The 23,885-nt window shown below is 32.0% G+C and overlaps 2 protein-coding genes across 2 annotated transcripts; one reads left to right on the top strand and one right to left on the bottom strand.

Moving 5' to 3' along the window:
* Positions 1 to 4,052: 4,052 nt before the first annotated feature.
* On the bottom strand, positions 4,053 to 6,589 carry LOC146910082 (flocculation FLO11-like protein). The gene is made up of 3 exons (XM_085726123.1): positions 6,454 to 6,589; positions 4,475 to 6,292; positions 4,053 to 4,390 (listed from the first exon to the last, which is right to left on the bottom strand). Exon 2 carries the CDS (start codon positions 6,065 to 6,067, stop codon positions 5,492 to 5,494), a length of 576 nt encoding a protein of 191 aa, XP_085582249.1. The 5' UTR covers positions 6,068 to 6,292; positions 6,454 to 6,589; the 3' UTR covers positions 4,053 to 4,390; positions 4,475 to 5,491.
* Positions 6,590 to 18,137: 11,548 nt separating this feature from the next.
* On the top strand, positions 18,138 to 19,028 carry LOC146910081 (transcription repressor OFP16-like). The gene has a single exon (XM_085727625.1). The coding sequence runs from the start codon at positions 18,223 to 18,225 to the stop codon at positions 18,883 to 18,885; it is 663 nt and encodes a 220-aa protein (XP_085583751.1). The 5' UTR covers positions 18,138 to 18,222; the 3' UTR covers positions 18,886 to 19,028.
* Positions 19,029 to 23,885: the final 4,857 nt, after the last annotated feature.

Here is a 23,885-nt window from a genome sequence, read left to right as displayed (position 1 = left end):
TCATCTAATATCACCACACATCCAACGCAACATCCCCATCTCCACACACTTACTTTATTCTCGTGTTGGTTCTTAACCGCCAATATTTTGTTCCATAAAACATCTTTGTTCTGACAACTGTCTGGTATTTTTTTCATTTCAACTTAAATGGAACGTTTGTATAACAAAAAAACACATGAGGCTCTTCTACATTTCAACCATCCAACTTGAATACAATGAATTACATCTGATTTTATTTCTCCATTATTTTGTACTATGAACCCAAGATTTTTTTTGTTGAAAGAATGAACCCAAGATATCTAAACTGTGTAACTTCTACGATATGATCTCCAAATTTCACCTCTAAGTTTGAACTACTTCGTCTTTTGTTGAAGTTACATTACATATACCATGTTTTGCTTCTACTCAAACAAAAGTCTTACGCTTCTAAGACTTGACTCCAGGTTTCCTACATCTCATTCAATTCCTGCCTCGACTCTCCAATTTAGACTACATCATATACAAAACCCATACATCTTAGTGCTAGCTATTGGATGTGTTTTATAAGTACATCCAAAACTAATGTAAAAAGATAAGGGATTAAGGTTGACCCTTGGTCCAATCCTTGTAATGAAAAATACATTGATAGGGATTAGGGGCGACCCTATGTCCAATCCTTGTTATGAAAAAAAAAAAAAAATCACTGATAATAGTTCCAATAGACAAATTCTAAAACCCCCAAAGTAATTTAGACTTCAAGAACATTTTTGGGTCCAAAAAGATGTCTAAAAGACTTCAGAACTTTTATAAATAAGATAAGATATGTGAATTATAAAGAAAGAGCAAAAAATTAGAAAAGAAATGCAGATCAACTTTTTCGGCTCCATAAAGTTGTCTAAGAGACTTAAGACCTTTTATAAATAAGACTAGATTTCGTCCTCGTGAGCTTAGCTCAGTTGGTATGGACAATACATAAAATATGCAAGGTCCAAGGTTCTAACTCCAGCAACCACCAAAAAAAATATACTAGATTTCGTAGTAACTTACCTGAAGAAAAAAAAAATATTATATATGCTAGATAAGCTAAATAAATATATTATACATAAATGACAAACATATATCTAGTTAAAATTTCTTATATCTTACCTGAAGAAAAAAAAAATTATATATGCTAAGTAATCTAAATAAAGATAAGATACATATTATATATAAATGACAAACATATATCTAATTAAAACATCTTATATCTTTTTTTAATAAATTAAAATTAGGGTGAAGAGATCGTATCCTAATCGAAGATAAGGAAGACCTCACGGCTCAAACAATAATGACAAAGAAATTCACATTTATCTTCTTCTAAGATCATTACCCGGACTCTAAACCTCAAGACTCAAGACATGTCTTTTTACTACTACACTAATTCATTGGAGTTAAAATCTATAACATTTACTCCTTTTTTGAATCAAAGATACATGTAATTAAAATCTCTCATCTTCCCTCCCCTCACCTTTGTTAAAATTAATGTCACCCTATCTGTTCTATTGAACCAAACATACCTCTAATTAAAGTCGTCATTTCTACAACAATCTTATCTCCCACTGGATCAAAGTTTTAATGAAATGCTTTCCTTTGGGGACACCCTCACTGATTTCCTCAATTCCACCTTGTCAGTTCTCTCTATCTCCTTGAATAAGCCTGTACAAATTTGTACTCTTTTTCTTTTTGTTTGATTTCTTATCTTGAATAAGCAACTCATCACCATTGTAGGAATTCTATGTGTAACGTGACGTTACAGACACAACAAGAAAAGGAAATAATACAAAACTTTTCATACTATGTTCGATTATCATTTTTTAAAAAAAATAACCCATTGGATTGGAAAAGGTTAACGTGAGAAAGGGTCTAAGTGAATATTTTCTGGGAGTTAAGTAGATTTGTGATTGATGTGAATGAAAGGTGAACCTTGAATGCATGTTTGGGGTGGTTTTGTATTCTGTTGGTTGAAATTTTTGTTGGTCTTTCTTTGTTACAAATTTGCAATGTACAACCTGTAAATGGATTTGAATATCATTCCCAAAGTTAGCTATGATATGATGAGTGAACAAAAAAACATACATATATAATGGGACTCAATACAATTTGAATACACACCCTCATGTCTAGTGTGGGTCTTCGTTCCGATTCTTGCATTGCCCATCTTTAACCTAACCTTGATACCATGATAAACGGACTTTGATTGTATCTTCGTCCTTTAAGTTAACTTTTACGAGTAAGATTCATGTCCATTTAACACAAACCACTACAATTCGTCTGTAAAATTTTAATAATTATAATTTTTATTTTAAATATAGCTATATAATATAGTTTTTCCAAATCATTTAATGATTTTATACTAGTAAAAAAAGTTAAAAGGATGGATATAATGATTAAACAATAAGTTAGCACAATGATGATGATGATGATGATGATGATGATGATGTTTCAACTTTGGGTGCAGCGTTTAGATGGAGTGTAATGCACTTGTTCAGTGGGATATCTTAATATTGAGTACAGTACTCTAATTTTTTTAAAAAGGAATATAGAAAGAAGGGTCTTGGACAAAAGGAAAATGGAAGGTATGATAGTCCTCCATCTTGCATGAGGTCTTAATTTTTGTTTATAAAACAAAAATAAATCATCTTATCTTATATGAAAAATTCAAAAAATGTATTGGCAAAAACCTTCCTAGTTTTGGAGGGTATTGGAAAAACTCTCCCAATCAAGGTGACAAATTTATCTCCTTTCTATTTCCCTCTCTTCCCTCGAAAACCTTTCATTTTCTTTCCCTCTTAACTCTTAAAAAAAAAAGCCTATGGGTGCATTTGATATGGACGACAACACATGTTAAACACAGTTATACAGCACAAACCTTCCAAGTTTTATGGCAAGTGATGGTAACAAATGATGTATTACTAAACAGTATTGAAAATTTAATCCCGTAAAAAACAGTACTGAAGATTGAATATATTTCATCAACTGGATTTGTAAGAGTTTAAAGAATATAGATTAAAAGAATACAAATATTTTACATAATCATCTATTCATATTGCCGAACAAAAAATTATATGTTCAGATAATATACAACAGGAATAGATCTTCTCAACATGTAATTTACTCATGAGGACTTTAGAGGAAATTAGTTTCAATGGTGAAAGATCACACTTTACTAATGCGTAAATTACTGCGAGAAGATTCATCCCCCTCAAACCGATAACATAGTGTAAATGTGAAATATAGTAGGGAATCCTGTAAAATCATTTACTTTTCTGTGCTCTTATGTTCTTGCATAAGAAAATTATTGGGTTTTTTTTTTATGCAAAAAAATATTGGGTTATGCGTTTGAACAAAGTCAACAATTGCATATTGGAAGGTCTGTAAAAACAAAGAGTCCATGTACATCTTCCTTAGCTAATTCATGACACTGAAAAAAGTAACATTATGAATGTTACAATTGTGCACACAAATGATTATGATCGTGAAGTAAAATATGCAATCATTTGACCTTTAAGATGGCACATGGGAATAAAAAAGTATACAAAAGTAAAAGATGAGTCGCAAAACTTTAAAAAGCTCACAAAGGAATAAAACAATCGATCATCGAGAACTAGAAATGATAGGAAGCATTCAAATATATTGTCTATCTATAATATTGTTTTAAGGTGGAGGTAAGATCTTTCATTCTGAAACGATGCAAAAATCTCTTCCAGGACCAAAATACTATTATTATTAGAATATTTTGAATTGAAAAACGTTAACTTACTTAGCACAAGCTAAAAATCAGAGAAACATTTGTTGAAAATCCAAATGTTAATCACTCCCAGTAGGTTGAGAAACCAATTAACAATCACAAAGACTGTTGTGTCTCAGTAGGTTGAGAAACCAATTAACAATCACAAAGATTGTTGTTGTGTACCTGTAGAACACAGTATTACTTGAATTCAGGTTTGCTTGGGCTTTTGCTATCAAAGATACACCAATACTTACCCAAGACTTCAAATTGGAGCAACATTACTGAAAACATTTCATTGACCAAGTTTCAACGAAATACTGAGACAATCATATTTCAGTTCAAGAACAAACCATGAGTTCACATGAGATTAAAAACATAAAATAGTATCATAGCTTACACAGCAATCCTATATTAGAAAAGAGAAACAAGTACTTGGTTCTTAAACCAGACATAAAACATGAAATCTAGATCATAGTCGTTAAGCTATTATCTCGGCAGATCAAGCAAGTTCCACTAGTCACGACAACACAAAGAAAGAAACACAGAAAAGTTCTCGAAATGCGAGGGACTACACGAACAAAGATAAACTTTTAGTTGAACCAGCTATGTAGAAGATGACAGCATCAGTGCAGTAACACCTCCCTGATTCACAGCAAAAAAGTTATCAGTAACAGCAGTTGATGCATGAAAATAATACAAAAGGATTATTAAAAAATAAGATCTTACCGTTGTTTAGGCGTAGAATAGTCAACACTCTCCATGGAGGATAAGTCAGGTGAAGACAACAACATAAAGAAGCTCTAACCAATAGGCGGAAATGGGAAATATACGGGATTTAGGGTATAGTAAGAGTAACATATGGTGTGACAAGGATTTAACCTACAGAACTAAGGCATTCAGCTACAAAAGATTAAAGAACCAAAACCCTTCCATCTTTTCTTTGTAAAAAACAGAAAAGATGGTAAGGGACTTCGCCCTCACAAAGGGCACCTAAGAAATGAGAACTTAAGAGGTAGAAACAAAGGTAGTAACTTGTAAACAGTGGTCATCTACAAGACTAGAAGAGTATATAAGATAAAAGAAGATTATAAGAAAAGAAAATTTGAGGGGGGATAAAGGACCAAATGATTGATCTCTAAAGTGTATTTGTAAGATCAAGATTAGATACAACCTAAAGTATGTACTAAAGCAAGAGGCCTAAATCCTTAATCAGATTAAATTAAGTTAACCATTCTGTGAAAGAAATGATGCTGTGAACAATATATATCATGAATTCAGGACTCAGCTTGATTATAAACCAGTAACTTTCTTCAGGCCAAATGTAATAAAGTATAGTCAACCATGTCTATTCCATCACCAAACCACTCCCACCTATTACCATCATCTCTGCTGCCTCAATACCATGTTCCCTGCAGCTTCCATCCATGTCAACTAAGTCACAAACCAAAACCATCTACCAAAAGAGCCTTTACATATACACCCATTTACCCTTTTTCTACATTCAACCCTGATCGAATTTCCAAAATCTGGAGAATGTCAACCAACCACAGCCACTAATCATCATTACCAAGGGCACCACACCACTACTGAAAGCTACACAAACTGTACCAACCAGACTCATACCATCAATTTTATTTGACCACTCTATATACACGGGCAAAACTAGCATCAACCCAACTTCATTAAATAAAAAAAAGACTTATTTACAGTAACCATTAGCTCATTCGAGCCTCATTCATTCATTCATTCATAATCCAAGTTAAGATTGAGAATGCGACACAAAGTCTTAGTCGCAGAATCATCCTTAACAAGGAAATCTCTAGCAAAAGGGGAATCCTCCCCACGAGGGGAACATGGCGCAGAGTTAGCAATTTTGCGCATTTCAATCTCAGGCAAATCAGAAACAGGAAGCTCAAGTGACACAGTCCTCTTAGGTCTAACAGAAAATTTCGGAATAGGCAAAGAACTCGGAGGAGGTGAATTTGAATAAGTTGGTCCAGCCCAAAGTTCAGAAAGCGAAAAACTACCATTAGGGTCAACAAAAGTTCTCTCCTTTCTATAACCCTTGTCTTTGATTGCAACTGGGGCACTGTTAGGTTCAACTTTGCTTTGTCTTTTGTTATCATGTTTTGATACCGGAGTTGTTAACGGTGTTTTTGATTTGGTATCAGGTGAAGGTGAGGTGGTCGATTTGAAAGGTGTTGGTAAAATACCATATCCAGTTTGGAAAGTTCTACAATTGATTCCCCTAAATTGTTTCGATGATCTAGCATGTTCTTGTGATTGGTTCCTATGCTGTGCTACAACCAGTGTTACCATTTTCAATACCAACAAAGTGACAAACACAACTCAAAAGTACAAATAACCAAGTTTAAGGTTTCAGAAAGCAGAATTTAGTGACAAAACAATAACCTTAAAAGGATGTTGTTACAGTGTTACTAACCCAAATTTCCTTGTCAAATTAAACAGTTAACACGTAGCTTCTAGAAAGTCGTTGATTAGATTGGATCAACCAGATCTAGTCTGAAATAAATAAATCGAAACCTGCGAGAAATACAAAATCTCCGACACTTGATAAATAGAACAAAACATAAATAATTAAAGTATGAAACAGAGAAATAAACATTTGAAAATGAAAAATAAGAAATCGAAGTAGTGGGTTTGGTCATATTTTTTTTGTGAAAAAGTAAAGAGTGGAAAATTACCGATGCGTGAAGAGGACAGACAACGTTTGAGATGTGACAGAGGTGGTTATTGTTTGTGTGTTAACTAACTGCTATGTTATAGAAAATGAAAAAGAGGAAGAAAAGAAGGTGAGGGTTGGAAGAAGGGAAGGGATCTGAGATAAGAGAGTGTGTGAGTGAAATATATTGCAAAGATGTTTACGAAAATAGGTCTTGTTTTTAGGATATTTACGAACGTGACCGAGTAACGGGCGCATCGTGAGTTGTTCATGACGACTCTATGGTACTATCACCATTTTGTCCTTACTCACACACAGGCGTAAAATATCTAATACCTTTGTTTTTCTTTTATTTATTTATTGATGATTTATTGACTAGAGATTTTTTTTTTGTTGAATTATTGACTAGAGATCTGACATTGTTTGCACCGGGAAAATAAATAAATTATGGGTTGGACTTGTGTGAGAACGTCTTAATGGAAGAGATCCAATATATATTCTATAAACCTTCTTTGAACTATTGATGATTGTCTACTCAACGGGTCTCCGGAATTTAACTCATAAAATTTTTGTAAACATGAAAGTAAAGACATAAATACAAGTTCGGTCATCTTTTATTTAAAATATATAAAGTTTGGGTTATGCATCTTTTTACTGATGTGATATGTTCATTAATGATATTGGATCGTTTATATGATCACATTGAATACTCTATCATTGGTAATTTTCCTTCAAAAATATTTTGTTGGTAATTTTATTTGGTTATTGATTGTTTTTTAGATATTATTTGGTCATTGATTGTTATTTTCATAATATTTTAATAATTAAAATAAAATAACACTTATAAAATGATATTTAACAATTAAATAAATTATACCATAATTCATTTTTTTTTGAATTATACCATAATTCATGTTACTTCCCCAATTTAAAAAAGGACATTGATATTAATCGTTATGTTTTTCCTTCCTTCTCCGTATTCAATCGTTTTGAGTTCGTCTTCGATTCATTTCATCTTCATATTTGTAGTTCTCTTCGCAATTCTCCTTGGTTTTCTTAGTTTGCAGTTCTCATTCGTTTTCCTAATTCGCGGTTCTCGTCTTCATATTTGCACCCCGTGAAATTTCATTCAACCCTTTTAAAACTTCATTTGTAAGGTTGTTTTAATGGTTTAAGTGTTCTCGGATGGTTAGTTTTTGCCATTATTTTAAGAGAACTGCTATTCAGTACGGATATTAACGTGCGAAATTTCACAGACGCGTGTCAAAGGTTATTATCCACGCGCTAAATTACAATCTTTAAAATAAAATAAAACGAGACTACTTCAAACCCCTTTTTCTTCTTCCCCTCCATATTAAAACCCCTTTTGTCCTTCTTTTTATGTGTGGGATTCTTTCCACCTAATATTGTTATACCATGAAGCCAAGAAACACTACAAATGAGGTCATTCTTCTCCTTCTTGACCAGATCACCAACACGGCAACACCAACAAGAAACACATGGTTGATCTCACCAAGTCCAACCATGACAGCTTTATTAGAGAAGAAAACACAAACCCAGAAACCAAACTCATGTCTCTGCTATCTATATTTGTTGCAAAACTGAGAAAATTTATTGAAACCCAAATTGATCGCATAATCGGTGCTTCCGGCGGTCGGGAAGTTAGAGAGAAGTGACAATTTCTAGTGAGAAAAAGGTGATTCTCACCAAGTCCAACCATGGTTATGTAAGTAACAGAACAAAAATGCCACTTTGAGAAAATAAAAATAAATCTTGAGTGAGATTGATGGAGTTGTTGGATGGGTTGTGTAATTCTGTTGTTGAATAATCAGAATAAAGATGTAGAAGAAAATAAATAATAAACAGGTTCACACACAAAACAACACAAGTTGTCCGTAGCATTAGTTTTTTTTTTTTTGACAGAACTGCAGCATGTGCAAATATGATGATTTCACGCGTCCGTGAAAATTCTTGCCCAATACATCCGTACAAAATAGCATTTTCCTTATTTTAATAGTTGTAATGGTCTCCCATGATTTCTTTGTTACTACTCCCTCCGGTCCTATTTATAAGAGAAATTTGGGTCAACAAAAGTTAATGTATCTAGTTAAAAAATTGGACTAGATACATCAACTTTTGTTGACCCAAATTTCTCTTATAAATAGGACCGGAGGGAGTATTAATTTAATTTAATGGTTGGTTTGAATGAGTTATAACTTTGTCTGATACCTTTTAACATTTTTAGAGTTTGATTCAATTATTTTGATGTTGGTCTGTACGGTACAAATCATTAGAGACTCAAAAAATTAGGTAATAATTCATCGTAGTAGTAAACTTGTGAATTTCCTCTATGAACTAGTATGTAAATGGTGAAGTTTATAAGATGAATTAGATCTTTCAACAAACAAAAAAATATGTAAATTGTTCATCCTAGTTTTTGTTAGAAAAATATGTCATATTCTTGAAATCTTAAATTTGTTTAAGTAAAGATAATATAACTTCATTTCCACTGGTATTCATTTCTTCATCAAACCACTCGAAGTGGTTTCTAATTTTTTTTTCTCTTCTAACTGATGACAAAAATAAACTTAAGAAAAAAAATAATATTACATAAATAAACATGATTTCTTCATCAAATTAGAGAGACTGGTACTATGATTACTATCCGGTGTGGGCGTTAGAGCATTGAGAACATGCCATAACAAAAAAGCTTGTGTTCTTAATTTTCGTCGGTTTAGTTATATTCAATGATAATTCAATTCTACAAATAAAAAAGTTAGAATGAGTTTCACGATTTAATGTACAAAGTAGTGGATCGAATGTGAAGTATATGTGGTTTATTTAGAGACAAGAAGTTCATAATAGACAAAGCAATGGACACAAAGAAAAAACATGATTTGATTACCGAAAACTTAGTTGAAGTTTTCGAAAATTTGCTCAATTATGGAGAAAAATTATATACCAAAAATGTTTGGTAGAGGTGAAGCCAAAAGGGTAAAATTGATATATTTTATGTTTTGTTGGGGGTAAAATACTAATTGTAGGGGTACGAAATGTGATATGTTGTGTACAATTCTTTCAAACCCATTATGAACTAAAATGATCAAAATCTAACGACATAAACCATCAGGAAGCCCAATTCTTCCTGGTTTTTGTACCCCTTTCTTGCATTGTCGCTCACCTAGTTAAAGATGTGGGATACTTTTGTTAGAACAATAATGATTCATACAAGTTCTCTTGAGTTTTGATGATAATAAATTATTGAAGAATAATTGGTATATTAACATATGTTCAAGTGTGCAAGATCTTCTTATCATGAGCGTCAAAAAGGGATTGAGAAGCTTGGAAGACTATGGTAGAAGATCTACCGGAAGGTCAACTAGAAGTCAACGTTCTTAGTAGAAGGAAGTATCATAGAAGCTGGGGAGTGATCTCCACAGACTTTGTGAAGGACATCAGACACAGAAGCTGACTAGGATACTTGGATTTGAGGGACCCATAATCCACATAAGCTTTTGTCTTATTTTGTGAGTTATCTCTATCACAACATCTGGTAGAGCATCTATTTTGTCTTCTTTCGTCTATGTGTATAATCAGACAAAGGACATCAGGAACGAGGAAAGCAACAAATAATTTTCCTTTTAGCAAAGAAAATTCAAAGTACTTTCCAACGGGATTATCCATATCAGGCAAAGGGCCAACGTTCGTGATCAAAGCTTCTTAACGACTCTATTTGCGCTGACACTCTTCTCCAATGTATCTCAAATCACTGCTTATAAAATGAGCTGAAGACCTGAAGAAGAAGCTAACAAGACTCTATCATTCAACTGTGTCATTACTCTGTCAAATTTAATAGCGCAAAAACACTTAGGATTTATTTCAGGTCAAATCTTATAAATCTTAGGGAGTCTGTTCATTTGTTCAGTTTACACTTACTAGTTAGAAAAAGTGTAAGAACAAATTAACTTGTTTGCGTTGGAGCAAATATTTTAGAAAGTATCTCGTCTGTGTGCTCAAGCATATAAGTCTCTTGGTGAAACCTTGAGCACTTAGGAGTCTCAACCAGCGGGGATTAAGCAAAGGAAAGTCTTGAGCGGTTGTGCTTAAGCAAGGGGAAGTCTTTAGGTAGAGTCCTAGAGCAGAAGTCTTTAGGGTGAGAGTCATAGAGCATAGAAGTCTCTTGCAGTTGTGCTTGAGCAATTAGAAGTCTCTTGCAGTTGTGTTTGAGCATAAAGAAGTCTCTTGGAAGTGTCCTTGAGCAATTTGTAATCAATTGCGATTATAGTGAAATCCCTTGGAAGTGCAAGGGGACTGAACTACTCCTGGATTGTAGGAGAAACCAATATAAAATTGTTGTGTGTGAAGTTTATATTGGTTTCTCTATCTCTATCTCTTTATCTTTGTGTTTTGTACTTATCCGCTGCACTCAGACTCCGCATCAGAATCCGTGTATCTCATATTCTGATCAGACTGTTTCAACCAAAGAAAAAGAAAGCCAGAAAAAGCGTACACAATTCAACCTCCCAATTATTGTGTGTTTTTCTCACCTTCAACCTTTTCTTCATATTACTGTTGATAATAGAAAAGTTGATTTGTGTCATATCTAATAGGCAATATTGATATTTAAGTTTGAAAAACCTAAAGTTAATGATAAAAAGTTAGCCCTAGACTTTTTTTTAGTGAAAGAGACTCCATCTTCTCTCTAAGTTCTCTTTCTCTTTCACTCATTAAGGAGGGGTGGTTTTAGGTCATATTTTAACCTAGAATCACTCATCGTCCTCTTTTTCCACTTTCTTTTAATCTAAATAAGTGGTTTCAACATATATCAAGTTTTTTTTTTGTGTTATTTCATGATTTCGTCATTTGAGTGTGAAATTGTGTTATTCATCGTCTTGTACGATGTTGTTTGATTTTTCGTCTTGTCACAGTGTCATTTGGTTCATATTGAAATATCGACTTCAATCAATTACAGATCCAATCAATGATTTAGGAGTCAATATTGCACATCCGGAAGCATAGGTATTCTGGTTACTTAGATTTTATCATATTATTTGTAGGCATTTTGCCCTTGTATGTTATTGATTTGGATGTTGTGAGTTTGTTTGTAGATTCACCCTTTACATTCTTAACGATGTTGAACATGTGGTTGTATCTGATGTGTACTATATCAATTTAAATGAATAAATATCATTTTGTTTTTGTCAAAAGAGTTTGAAAAACTTGATTAAAAATTATGAAAATTAGTGTAAAATAAGTGTATTTTTCTCTAGACAACAAATTAGAAAGAAACCATGAATAAAATGTTAAAATAATCATGTAGTTGCGTTCCCACGTAATTTGAAACTCTATTCAATAACTAATTGACTATAGCTCGTTTGGATCGAGCTTATTTTGAGCTTATGAAAAAGAGCTTATGTAAATAAATAAGTATTTATCTTAATTCAAAAGTTCTCACAAACAAAAATTATACCTTCATAAACTGTTTTTTCATAAACCACATTAACAAGCTTTAAAATAATACATATAGACATATTTATTTGTATAAGTTGTTTTGCATAAACTCTAAAATAAGCTAATCCAAACAGGGCCTAGTCAAGTCTCTTATAATTTTCTCATGAGACTATTCAGGCAAAAAATAAACTTAAAATAGTCAATGACATTTTCATGAGAGACAAATTAAAATTTAAATGAACATGTGGTTTAAAACTGATGTGTACTCACTCTATTAATTTAAATCAACAGATATTGTTTTGTTTTTGTCCAAAAAAATGTTTGAAAAACCTGATTAAAGATCATGAAAATTAGTTCTTTTTCTCTAGACAACAAATTAGAAAGAAATCCTGAATAAAATGAATAACAAAATGTAAAATAATCATGTAGTTGCATTCGCATGTCGTTTGAAACTCTATTCAATAACTAATTGACTATAGATTTAATTTGGTCTCTTATAATTTTCTCCTGAGACAATTCAGTCAAACAATAAACTTAAAATAGTCAATGATATTTTCATACGAGATACAAATTAAAATGCAAATGAACATGATGTGTAGTCTATCAATTTAAATGAATGAATATCGTTTTGTTTTTATCAACAAAAAAAAGTTCGGAAAATATGATTAAAAATTATGAAAATTAGTGTAAAATAAGTGTATTTTTTCTTTAGACAATTAGAAAGAAACTGTGAATAAAACGAATAATAAAATGTAAAAATAATCATATAGTTGCATTCCCATGTAGTTTGAAACTCTATTCAATAACTAATTTACTATAGATCTAATTTGGTCTCTTATAATTTTCTCATGAGACAATTTAGGCAATAAATAAACTTAAAATAGCAACTGACATTTTCATATGAGAGACAAATTAATCTCTCTATATTAGTTTTGCCTTATCACACAACAAAAGAACTAATTTGCCCCATAGGAAAATTTGAGAGATTAATTTGAGTATATTTTTATTGTCATAGATTAAATTGAGTCCAAAAAAAGATTGCAATAGTCTAAATTGAGTCTTTATTCTAACTAATTCGTTGATCTTTTTTCATAAATGGAATTCGAGCTAAATATTGAGTTCATTTAATAAAAGTGTAAGTGAATGTTTAGTTTTGTGGTGGCAACATTGATTTTGGATGATTAATTTTAGTTAAAAGTAAGTTGATCAAAAAGTATTTTATATTTGAACACATAAAAGTAGTTGCATTCCCTTGATCATGATAAAAGGGACCCTTTGTTGTCCTATTAGATAGGATTCATTCTAACCCAAAACATTTCACTATTGTTTTATTACTGACTTGAGAATTGTAGTGATTGCGCGCCCAATTCGCATTTAACATCACAAAAGCTTGTCGGATGTCGTTCTTATGATCAATAGAGATCATGTTCCTCTTTTGGAAGACTCTGGATATAAGAGCTTGTTAGTTTTTAGTTTCTTTCAAGCCTTTGACTCCTTCGAAAAAAAATCGCATAAAGTGAGTTGAACAAAAAAATATTGAGTGTAAAAACTACAAATCTAACTTTAAATTAGAACCAATTATATAGACAAAATCAATTTAATTTAATATCATCCAATTTCAATTTCATGTGTGTACAATCACTTTTCACTCTTCCTACCGTAAAACAAAGCACACAACATGATTTATAAACTAATTTTGTTGAAGCGGATGACCGAAAAATGATTAACCTGTAAAATAACAAACCGTGAAATAAATCTGAGGCGTGACTATGTCACTGAACTAAGGAATTATCCGCAGAATTGCGCAACTCCCCTAGAGTACAATAGGTTCTTCTCGGCGGTAAGCGTACCGAGGCTATCAAGACACGAGAAAATACACAGACTCAGGCTCTTAGTATTTTTGTAACACTTTAGTAGCTTTGAAGAAAATGGTTTGTAACTCTGTTTTCACGTAATGAAGATTTTGTACTTATAGAATACTATACTATACTGGGAGAAATATTTTAGTAGCTTTGAAGAAAATGGTTTGTAACTATGTTTTCACCTAATGAAGATTTTGTACTTATAGAATACTATACTGGGAGAGATATTAAGCACGTTTTATTTTGGAGAATTAGTCACTTTAGTCCATGAATAAGAAATGAGTAGTCACTTTAGTCCCTGAATGCAGAGAAATTGCAAAACAGTCCCTGAATGTAGACTTTTTTGGTCAATTTCAGGGACTAAAGTGACTAACGGAGTCTACATTAAGGGACTAAATTGACTAACAGAGTCTGCATTCAGGGACTAAATTGACTAAAAGAGTCTACATTCAGGGACTATTTTGCAATTTATCTGCATTCAGGGACTAAATTGACGACTCCTTTCCTATTCAGGGACTAAAGTGACCAACTCCCCTTTGATTAGATGCAAGTGGATGCTATTAATTAGGTAAGGGAGATTGACCACTGAGTAGTTGCTAAAAAATGGAAGACTCTTAGTAATATCGGGTAGCACTTGGGTGACATTGTGGTTGGTGACATTGTGACATTGGCCAACCACAATGTCACAAGTGTCTTTCTTCTTTCTCTTTCATAATATTTTTTTGTTTCTTTGTACACGTGTGACATTGTGGTTGGTCAATGTCACCAATGTCATCAACCACAATGTCACCCAAGTATTATCTAGTAATATCTTAGTAGCAAGTAAATAAGTAACAAATAATTTTGACTGTTAAACAAATTTAATTTAAATTTGTGAAATTGTGGTCAACATGGTAACTTACCTTGAGATAAAGAAGGAGTAAAAAATCAATAATACAATCACGTTTCTTTCCTTCTCTTTAATAGCTAAACATAATAATAATAATAATTATAAAAATAATAATAATAACTTTTGAAATAATTGCAAATATACAACAAATTTTAACTTTTATTCTCTACCAAATTCTTTGAAAAAACCATGTCCTTTCTCCGCTCTTAATTTCTTGAAAACGGGTATGCCACCAGCCAGCCAAATATTGTATACAAATATAAATAAGTTTGAGAAAGAAAAAAAATGGAACTTGTTGTCTACACGAAAAGACTTGGATACGATTATAAGTCAAGAATGCTAACTACTCATGACTTTGAGCTTGTATTATATAATTAGAGTTTCCTCTGTGCTTAATTATTAGTCCCCAAAAATAAATTGTTTTTCACTACGTGTGTATATATGTGTGTGAATTGATAGTTACCAGAATGAAAGGAATTACTAGATCTTTGGACGCAAAACGAAGCAAAAAATATGTCGTCCATAATACTTGTAACTCTCTCTATGCAATGCAAAAGACCTCCACCAGTCCACAAACATGTGCTTGCTGATGCAAAAAAGCCTCAGAGTAAGATAAATTTTATTTGGGTTCAAACTTCAAATTGTTATGCAACAAAAAATGTGTTATCATACAATAATAATAATATACAACTCAATTTTTCTGCATACTTAATTTTTTTTTAATTAACTTGAGTATATAATATTATGTGCCCTTAATGAGATTTTCTTGGTAAAATTTTAGTCAAAAGGAAAAATTATATGCATTATATATATACATACCATTCACAACAGTGATCAATTTATGGGTATAAAAGGTAGGAGCTGTATATATGTCGGTACTCTACTGTATCTTTTTTGAAGATTGGAATTTCAATTGAGGACAAAATCATATATCCTCTTAGAGAACAAACAAAAATAGAGTTAACTCTTGGCATTTTCCTTCCCATCTGATTAAGCATTGTGTCTTTCGGTGGGTTATGATGTTTCCAAGAATTTGTATTCTAGTGACAGTTACACCCTTCTAATTAATTCTTGATGTTACAAAAAAAATATATAGACAAAACATATATAATTTAATGATGCGGTCATCATTAGCATCACAAAACAATTACTACAACAATTAGCTAGTTTCAACGAATTTTGTATTGTCCAACAACTTTCATACTATTTTTTATTTTTATAAACAAAATAGATTGATTATATGGAGTACAAAACTCTAACCCATTACTCAAAAAAAAAAAAAAAAACCCTTACGTCAATCGCTTTACAAACAAGAGTTACAAAACAAATTTGAAAAGACTAAACAATTATTGAAATGGTGATTTTATATGGAAGCATATGGAAAAGACCAATTCGAAAATGAATTACATATAGCTTGATATTATGACTGTTTACAATTCAACGAGCACAGCACAGTATAGGTACATTATATGTGTAACAAAAAATAAGTATATATAGGTACATTATTAATGGAATATTAGAGTAGGGGTCATTCTTTGTTGTGTTATGCGGAAATTGCATGAAAATACAAAGCTGACCAAGACAAGCCAGCCATGCTACGATAATCATATGAATTTCATGGTCAAGAATGACAAGATCGATTATCTTGTAAACAAAAAATCACAAGATTATAACGCATTTGTAATCCACCTACCATAAATAAAGGGACCCTTAATAAAAACTCACATTTAAACACTTTATTTCTCATTATTTCATTCGATATGTAAGACATTAATGCTACTTTATAACAAAAACAGTAACAAGATCTCTTTATGTGATTTAGCATCTCCTAAATAGTATTATTGATGAATCAGATCTTTATGTTATGTTATACATAACATGAGAATGTGCTATAAAATTTGAGTAATGATAGGTAGACACTTTTAATGTGTACACCCCTTTGTACCATTCTAAAAAAATCCAGTTAACCAAATATATGGTATGTGTGACCACAGTATTTAAGTTGCGCGACCACTAGTTTTTCAAAATTTATTTGGTTAACTAAGTGGAAAAATAGTGGTCACGCGCATTTTATTGCGTGACCACGTTTTTTAGCTTATAAATAATGGTCACGCAACAGAAAAAATGTGATCACACAAACCATATAATTTGGTTAACTGAAATTTTAGTGGTACAAAGGAGTGTACACATTAAGGGTGTCTACCAATCTTTATTCATAAAATTTATATCCATATATAGGTCATATACCCCTTCTCAGTTCTCTGGCCTATGCAGGAAAATGGAAATTGTATTGGAAGGGAGGGGACCTGATTTAGGACATGTCCTCATTGTAATATCTTGCATAAATAATAAGATGATATATCACTTTCTTGTGCGATGATTTCTCAATGAAGTGGACCAACTATATGAGCGTGCCAGTTCATCCAAAAACTGTCATATATAGTACTATTTGGAATCCTGTTTTATCAAGTTTTATTGTACATATTATATGATTCAGATTCATATTTCCCTCAAAAAAAAAAAATATTCAGATTCATATATATATATATATATATTGCACAGTTGAAGGGTGGATATTGCAATGTTTGTGATTTTCCTTTGTTTGATGCCTCTTGTAACTGTTTATCCCCATGTGCACCTTGCTTTCATCTGAAATAAAATATTCTTACAACCAAAACGGTTTGACTATACTAGCCTTTTTTTAGCAAAGCTGATCAAGAATTCTTGTTAGTTGGGCAACTCTAGTGGTGAAATTAACATGATAACAAAAATGATATCACATTGTGGAAGACTAATATATGTTATTAGTGTTACACCAAGAGTTTTATGTAGAGGACTAATATCTGTTATTACTAACATATTTCTCCCTCTAGCAAATTAGTCATTACATTTAGTATATGTTTGGTATAATAATCGTGAGTATATCATAACCACGGTAACACATTGTGGTTTTGCAGAAACTATAAAGTGTAATTTTTAAAAATTACGGCACATAGTTGTGTATATGACATATTCACTATGATACAAAAACGTAGATTGAATTGTAAAAGAAAAGAGAATTCTTTAATATATGTTATGGAGCGTATTTTTGACTTAATAGAAGCTCAATGTCACTCCTTTAAACTTTATTAGCTTCATATGGTATGTCTTATTCCAAATCTCTCACTCATCTCAATCATATACACATACTTAAGTGTCAAGTGTTAGCATGCATGTACACCACACTACTAAACATCATCTCCGCTGCTACACTATAAGTCCTCACATTTACACGTCACCTTAAACACTAGTAACCAAACACATGGATCCTTCGTACTAACCCAAAAGTCACCGAATCATTTATTTTTCTCTTATTTCCAATTTATTAGTATTCATTTCATTTATCAATTAAAAAAGTCCTTATCCGTGCTACAACTTTTTTGTTTGTTTGTGATACATACTAATCCACGTTCCCAGTTAGCCAGTGGCAAATCACAATTAACAACAACTAACTACTATATATAACCATCAACCAAACACCTTCCTTCCCCTTCTTTTCAATCCATCACCCTCTTATTACACTTTCACACCCTCTAAACTTTCTAAAACCATGCCAACTACACTTAGAACAAGAAGAAGAAACAACCTCAAACACCTCAATTACCTATGTTTCTCAACTTTCATACAACCTCAATCTCCTCCTCTTCAACACCAACATCACCAAATTGATCACAATCCTCCATCACTCTCCAAGTCATCAACCATGATCAAAAACTTCAACACTCTCTACCACCACCACTCCATCGAACCAGATTCCAAACCCGAACCTCAACCCGCCGACATTGCCACCGCTATCGCCTCCAACCGCTTCTTTTTCTCCTCTCCGGGGCGTTCCAACTCCATAGTTGAATCCACCTCATCCTCCTCCTCCTCCTCCTCCTCATCTTCTTCCTCCTCGTTGGTTTCCACCGTGCCAGCACCGACAAATGATTCTAACAAAAAGAAGACAGTTTTGAACGGAAGTGTGGCGGTGCCAACATACTCACCGGACCCTTACATGGATTTTCGGCAGTCAATGCAAGAGATGGTGGAAGCGCAACCAGAGTTGATGAAAGACGTGAAGTCCAACTGGGATACCTTACACGAGCTTCTTCTTAGCTATCTCGCGATTAATCCCAAGAACACTCACAAGTTTATTCTCGATGCTTTTTCTGATCTTATTGTTACTCTCATGTCATTTTCTTCTTCTTCTTCTTCACCATCTTCTTCGTGATAGTGTATTTATTAATTAGATATAGTAGTTGTTAATGAGAAGGTGCATGTGCATGTGTAATTTAAAAATATGTAAGGTTCGTGATAGATAATTAGTGTGACTAAATTATTAACTATAGTTATAAATTAATGTCTTTTATTAAACACATGTTGATAGATAAATGCTTATGTATCTCACTCATATTTATATTTTGAAGAAATTCAAGTACAAACTGTACAATACTAAGAATAGATTTTTTTTTTTTTCCGTATGATCATCGATGTTGCATTATTGTGTTTTAATTAGTACTAGTTAATCATTGATGTGCTGCTTCTTAGAATTCACGTTAATCAAGTTGTATTAATTCAACAAGCATATTAATATGAAATGACATGTTTAATATTGTTTATTTAGTGTGGGCCTGTGGGGACTGGGGAACCAGAACACAAAGGTTGGTCCCCTTCTAGCTTGGAAAATACTTACGTACCATAGTAGTTGGGTACCATTGTACCATTGGCCAGTCAAATTTTGACACATGTCAGAAATCTTTTAAAACCAGTTCTTATAAAAACCGGCTTTAAAAGTCTAAAACAAAATAAAATAATTTGGATAATATCTAAAATTAAATATTTTATGGAAGGTCTTATAAACCCATTTGGGAAAGTAATACCCCAACCATTTATATTAGAACCCAATTATAATAACATAATTAGAATAAGAAACCAAATTAATTGGTTAAGAGAAACAGCATATTGGTTTCTAATATTTGAAGATAATTACACTACATACTGGGAGTATGAAAATTTTGCAAATCTTTTAAGCCTTAAAATACAAAAGTTTATACATGGCTAGTAAATGTGTAAGTGAAAATATACAAGATATTTTTGAAAACCTAACAGTACTTCAGAAACAGTTAGATAAAATAGTAGAAGTTCTACTAGAAAAAGAGTTTGAAGAAAAACTCAATGAAAAACTATCTAACTTAGAAGAAAACCAAAAATTGTTAGATGAAAAACTTTGTGTTAAAATAGATGATTTGATCGATCTATTAAAACTCTTACCTATAAGAGATAAATGTCTAACCCTAGAAGAATTACAAACTTTTGTCAAAAAAGAAGGGGGAGATATGGTAGAAATTTCAGAAAAAATTGAAAAATCAGAAAAAGAAATTAACTTCTTCGCGCCATTACCCTAAAAATGGACGAAACAGAAGAAGAAATAGCTAATCAGCTAAATGAATTACAAACATTAATGGCTTCCCTAGACATTAATAGGAAAAACCAAATAACCGAAGAATCTGATGACGAAAACAAGTTTGTTTACGACCTTGGTTCAGAGAGTTCTTTTAGCATGGAAGAAGAACCACAAGTAGGACTTGTAAAAACTGATGAGAAACCAGAATCATCAGAACAAGGTCGAAAAAGAGGACGCCGAGAAGGTGATGAAGAATTTATCGACCAACAAATCATTCAAAATAAAATGGATGAAAGAAAATTCAAACAAATACCATCTAAATATATACCTACAATAAATCGTCACAAAGAAGATAATGTTTTAAACATTGATTGTAGTGAAGATACTAAAAAAGAACTAAGAAGTTGGTATCATGATCACATGGTAACAATCCAATTAGATCCTACATTAGGAAAATTAAGTTCAAAAAGTATTTTCAATTATTTAAAAACAAAAACCATAGGAAATGCTTGGAGTTTTATGTCTGAACAATCAGACTCAGAACTTCCATCAACAACCGAAGAAGTTATAAATCATGTTTATTCAATTTTGAAAAAAGAATTCGTAGGATTTGATGCGCCAGAAGCAGAAGCAGACCTAATGGATACAAACATTCATAGAATCTTTAATCTAAGAATATGTGATATGTGTTATGTTGAACCATTTATATGTGAGTTTAGCAAATATTATTATGCAATATCTCCACAAAAGAGATTACAATATAACCTTTTAGGATTATTCTACAATAAACTTCCATCATCTGTAGGAACAATAATGGAAAAAGTAATCCAAGAACATCTAGAAGTGATCGTAGGATTAGACGATACTCTAGGAACAAGAATAACTGCATTGAGGAAATGGATATCCGAAAAATGCATGGAAAAAACTGCTAAAAGAGAGGCAAAAATAAATGTTTGCTGTGATAGAATCCAAAATAAAGTAGGAAACTACGGTTGTAGTAAACCTAGAAGAAAGAAAAAGAAAAAAGTTTTTAGGAAAATAGACCGCTCTGAATATAAAAGGAAAAGAAAATTCCCTAAGAAATTTAATAAACAAAAATACTTTAGGAGGAATAAAAAATATCCTAAAAAGAATTCATGTCCTAAAGGAAAGAAAACATGCACATGTTGGTTGTGTAATGAAGAAGGACATTATGCAAATGAATGTCCTAAAAAGAAAGATTCTAAAAAAGAAACCTTGAAATTAATTTGGGAAGTAGGTTTCGAACCAATAGAATCAGATATAGATTCTGACGAAAGTAGTATTTTTGAATATACTACTGAAGAAGAATTTGAAGAATGAGTAGAAAAATTTTAAAAAATGGAAACCCTAATGCAACATTTATTCAAATAACATTGAATAAAAAGAAAATTATGGGTTATATTGATACTGGAGCTACTTTATGTTTTGGTAGGAGATCCATAATAAAAGAAGGTTGGATTAGACTACAAAAACCAAAAGAAATTATCTTTGCTGATAAGAAAAAACATCAAATATGGTTTGTTCTAAAACATGTTTTTATAAAAATTGAACATAGGTACTTCTATGTAAAATCAATCTATGAACATGATTCTGGAATAGATTTGATAATAGGGAACAACTTTTTAAAGTTATATAACCCTTTTATTCAAAAAATTGACACTATAACATTAAATTGGTTTGATGTCAATAATCCAAAAGAAAGTGAATTTGTTACAACAAACATTATAACAAAAAATGAAATTTTAAAGGCAATTTCAGAAAATCTTAACATACTTAGATGTATGTGGGATAAAAGAAAGTTTTACTTAACAACTGAACAAAATCTAGAACATCATCTAGATCAAGTTTGTTCTGAAAATCCATTGGATACTATAGTAAACAAAATACAAGATTTAATTGTTGTAAAACTTAAAGATCCTAAGAAGGAAGTCAAAGCCTTATACAAGATCCCTTACTCAGGAGAAGATAAGGAAGAATTTAAAAAAGAAATAGCAGAACTATTAGAGAAAGGATTAATAAGTCCTTCTATTAGTCCACATTCAGCGCCAGCTTTTTATGTCAGAAAACATAATGAGATAAAAAGAGGAAAAGCTCGAATGGTGATCAATTATAAAAAACTTAATGAGGCAACTATAAGTGACTCATATAAGTTACCAAGGAAAGATTACGTTTTTGAAAAAATAAGAGGATGTAATTGGTTTTCATCTTTAGATGCAAAATCTGGATACTGGCAGTTAAGGTTATCAGAAGAAACAAAACCTTTAACAACTTTTAGTTGTCCAGAAGGAAATTTTGAATGGAATGTTTTACCATTTGGTTTAAAACAAGCACCATCAATATATCAAAGATTTATGGACAATACTCTTAAAGGTCTTGATCATATTTGTTTTGTATATATCGATGACATATTAATTTTTACTAAAGGAAGTAAAGAACAACATGTTAAAGATGTTATGACTGTTTTAAACAGAATAAAAGATAGAGGAATTGTTCTATCCAGAAAAAAGTCAATACTTTTGAAACAAGAAATCGAATTCCTTGGTCTTATTATAAGAGAAGGAGGAAAACTCGATTTATCACCGCATGTTCAAGAAATTTTTTTACTTTTTCCTGATCAATTAACGGATAGAAAACAAATCCAAAGATTTTTGGGATGCTTAAACTACATTGCTAATGAAGGATTCCTTCAGGATTTAGCAAATGATAGGAAAATTTTACAGAAGAAGATATCTGAAAAAGTGCCATGGTCATGGACACAAAAAGATACTGAGGCTGTAAAATCTTTAAAAGAAAAATTAAAAGTTTTACCACAACTATACAACCCAACAGAAAAAGATTTTTTGGTTGTAAATGTTGATGCAAATCAGTTTACATGGGCTGGAGTTATGAGAGCTCTACCTAATGGTAAACAAAAATTGGGATTAAATCTCAATGGATATGTTGAGGATGAAACCCCACAACAATCCTATACCATTGTGGGCGCAACCCCACAGTTAAAATCAGATATCCCTAATGGGCGATCAGATAAAACATCAGTATCAACTGATTCAAAACTTGATTATTCAAGTAATAACATCCGAATTAAGGATAAAGATCTTGTTTTATGCAAGTATGTTTCAGGCTCCTTTAAAGATGCTGAAACAAGATATCATATCAATGAGAAAGAAACTCTTTCTTGTTTAAATGTTTTAGAAAAATGGAGAATGGATTTAATTCCATCAAGATTTTTATTACGAACTGATTCAACTTATGCTAGCGGATTTTGGCGCTACAATTTAAAAGTTGATCATAAACAAGGAAGACTTGTTAGATGGCAAATGCGCATCCAACAATTCTATCCTTATATTCAACTAATAAAATCAGAAAACAATTGTTTTGCAGATACTCTGACAAGAGAATGGAGCAAGCTCTAAAAGTTCTCTATAATAGCCTGAAGCAAAAAGATGAACAAATTGAAATTCACAGCCAAAAGCTAAAACAACTCTCTTCAGAGAGGGGGGAGATGATTAAAATGATCGAAAGTTTAACCAAGATCATAAATGTTGAAACTCCAACAACAACAGAAGAACCAACAAAAAAGACTTTGAATGAACAACAAAGTTTTTCATCAACATCTTCAGCAGGCTCTATGCCAGAAGAAGATACAAAAAAGTCATGGGCTGACAAAGTCGAACAAGAAGATGAAGGGTCAAAAAATGGTTCAGACCAACCAAGCGACGTTGTCGATCCACAACCAGCAAAAAAGGTGTATGTCATCTTTGATGGTCCAATGAAAGGCATCTACAACAACTGGGCAATTGCAAGCC

Source organism: Medicago sativa, chromosome 7 (assembly GCF_051527215.1).
Source record: "Medicago sativa cultivar Bolivia chromosome 7, Bolivia_mono, whole genome shotgun sequence".
In the NCBI taxonomy this organism is placed as follows: domain Eukaryota; kingdom Viridiplantae; phylum Streptophyta; class Magnoliopsida; order Fabales; family Fabaceae; genus Medicago; species Medicago sativa.
This window is presented reverse-complemented; position numbering and strand designations above follow the sequence as displayed.

What these genes read in the sequence shown, in the direction of transcription:
- LOC146910082 (XM_085726123.1), bottom strand. Translation starts at nt 6,067, where the DNA reads ATGGTAACACTGGTTGTAGCACAGCATAGGAACCAATCACAAGAACAT.
- LOC146910081 (XM_085727625.1), top strand. Translation starts at nt 18,223, where the DNA reads ATGCCAACTACACTTAGAACAAGAAGAAGAAACAACCTCAAACACCTC.